The 2,191-nt window shown below is 69.2% G+C and overlaps 1 protein-coding gene across 1 annotated transcript in view; it reads left to right on the top strand.

The window, feature by feature from the left end:
- The window catches only part of LOC146586669 (nuclear factor 1 C-type-like), an 18,287-nt gene that overhangs the window by 11,597 nt on the left and 4,499 nt on the right, over nucleotides 1–2,191 (top strand). Inside the window, exons 7-8 of the mRNA XM_085320897.1 lie at nucleotides 1,600–1,728; nucleotides 1,922–2,106. Coding sequence (XP_085177023.1) covers nucleotides 1,600–1,728; nucleotides 1,922–2,106 — 314 coding nt within the window. The remainder of the gene's footprint in view (nucleotides 1–1,599; nucleotides 1,729–1,921; nucleotides 2,107–2,191) is intronic.

Below are 2,191 nucleotides of genomic sequence, written 5' to 3'. Positions count from 1 at the left end.
GTGCTGCCCAGGTCCATGCCCAGCCTGGTGCAGGACCGTGTCCTGGTGCTGCCCAGGTCCATGCCCTGGGGCGGCAGGTGGGGACGGCAGGCGGATCCCGGCGGCCGTTGCAGCAGCGTGCGCTTGTGCTGGGGTGGGCAGCAGCCGCAGCGAGAACGGATTTAACCACCCGCCTCCGCTCTCGCCTCCCCCAGGGCTGGGGCCGGAGCCAACCCCGGGGAGGGCCGTGCCGACGCGTTCCTCCCGGAGGCCAAGCCGTGCYGCCGGGGATCCAGGCGCACCGCGAGCGCCCGGCCCGCCGCGGCCACCCTCTCCGCCGCTCGCAGCCGTCCTCGGCAGCTGGCCGACACCCGAGGAGGGCAGAGGCCCGCGCGGGTGGCGGGGGGGTGTGCACGTCTGCCGGCGCGGCGTGCGTGCCTGCGGCTGCACGTGTGCACGTGCCGCTGCGGGGCCGCGCGCACGTGTGCCCCGGCGTGCACGCGGCAGCGGGGAGCCGTGCACGGGAGCGCGTGTGCCCCTGCTCCCGCAGCCGGAGGCCTGATCCCCGGCTGGCGGCGGGGGGAGTCCCCGGCAGGACGTGCTTAGCCATGGCTGGGGGGGGTGGGGGGAGGGTGTTATTTCAATCCCGTACTGGATGTTCTGGGAAATCCTCCTAAATGAACGTCTGAGAATGGGCTAAACCCATTAACGGCGGCTGGGCCAAATGGCCGGAGCTAAAGCCGGGCTGGCGGGRGATTAACTCGCCGCCCGGCCGCCTCCTGCCCGCTCGGCCCCCGGGGCAGCCCTGTGCCCCGGGAAGGCCCCCGGCGTGGGGAACCCGGCGAACTGCCCTGGGCGAGGGCGACTCCAGCCACGCGGCTTCGCGGTTGCCGGGAATCGGGCTGTGGCAGGATGGGTCCGCGGGCCCTGGGGTCCCGGTTCAGGCTCCTGTCCCACCTTATGGGGCTCTTCTGGGTGTTGCCCGGCCCCACGGGYACCGTGGGGATGTTGGGTGGTTGTGGTGTCACAGGGTGCACCCATTTATACACCCGAGGGTGGACACACACGCACACACACACATTCCTGCAATTGCACACCCAGGGCACACGCACGTGCACTCTCATTCACACACACACACACGCTCGTGCACATACATGCAGTAGTGCACGTGCACTCATGCGCACACATGCTGATGCAGAAACACTCATGCACACACACACATGCACAGGTACAAATACATGGATGCACATGCACACATGTGCACATACATGCATACATATAGATGTACACACACGTGCACGTATGCACACATGTGCTGATGCAGAAACTCATGCATACACACACGCACATGTGTGTACACATACATTGTCATGCACAAACATGTATACGCATCGCACACATTCGGTTCAGAGCCGCTTGAGCCCCTGCGGCAGCTGTCCCAGCGCTCCTGGGGCTGAGCACCCCAACCCCRGGCCCTCCTCATGCCGCCCACCGCATTGCCCCGTGCTCGGGGCAGGGCTGGCAGGACACCGGGGCCCCCTCCGGCCCCCCCCTCCCCAGCCCAGAATGCCGCCGCCTGGGAGCGCCCCGTGTAACTCCGCACCCCGCTCCTCTCCCCAGGCATCTCCCCCACCGTGAAAAAGACGGAGATGGACAAGTCACCCTTCAACAGCCCGTCGCCCCAGGACTCCTCGCCGAGGCTGACCAGCTTCACGCAGCACCACCGTCCCGTCATTGCGGTGCACAGCGGTGAGCAGCGCGCCCGGCGGGCCGGCGCGGGTGCCGGGGTGCCGGGGTGCCGGGGGGGGGAGTCTCCGCGGCCGGAGCGCGGCTCGGGGAGGCTCGGCCGTGCCCGGAAGGCCGCCGGGAGCGTGGGGCTGAGACGGCGCGGGGCTGGCGCTGACGGGCCGCCCGGGCCCCTCTTCCTCTCTGCCCCCTCCAGGTATCGCTCGGAGCCCACACCCTTCGTCTACTCTGCATTTCCCCACCACCTCGATTCTCCCCCAGACGGCCTCCACCTACTTCCCCCACACGGCCATACGGTACCCGCCTCATCTCAACCCACAGGACCCTCTGAAAGATCTCGTCTCGCTGGCCTGCGACCCGTCCAACCAGCAGCCCGGACCGGTAAGGAGCTGGCGCAGCCGCCCCGTCCGTCGTCGTCGCCCGCCCCGGGCCCGCGTGGGGCGAGATGCCGCCGGGGGCGGCGGCG

The sequence above is a fragment of the Rhea americana genome, unplaced genomic scaffold, assembly GCF_003343005.1.
Source record: "Rhea americana isolate MKP2758 unplaced genomic scaffold, rheAme1 scaffold_666, whole genome shotgun sequence".
In the NCBI taxonomy this organism is placed as follows: domain Eukaryota; kingdom Metazoa; phylum Chordata; class Aves; order Rheiformes; family Rheidae; genus Rhea; species Rhea americana.
Note: the sequence above shows the minus strand (reverse complement) of the source record. Positions and strands in the feature narration are given on the sequence as shown.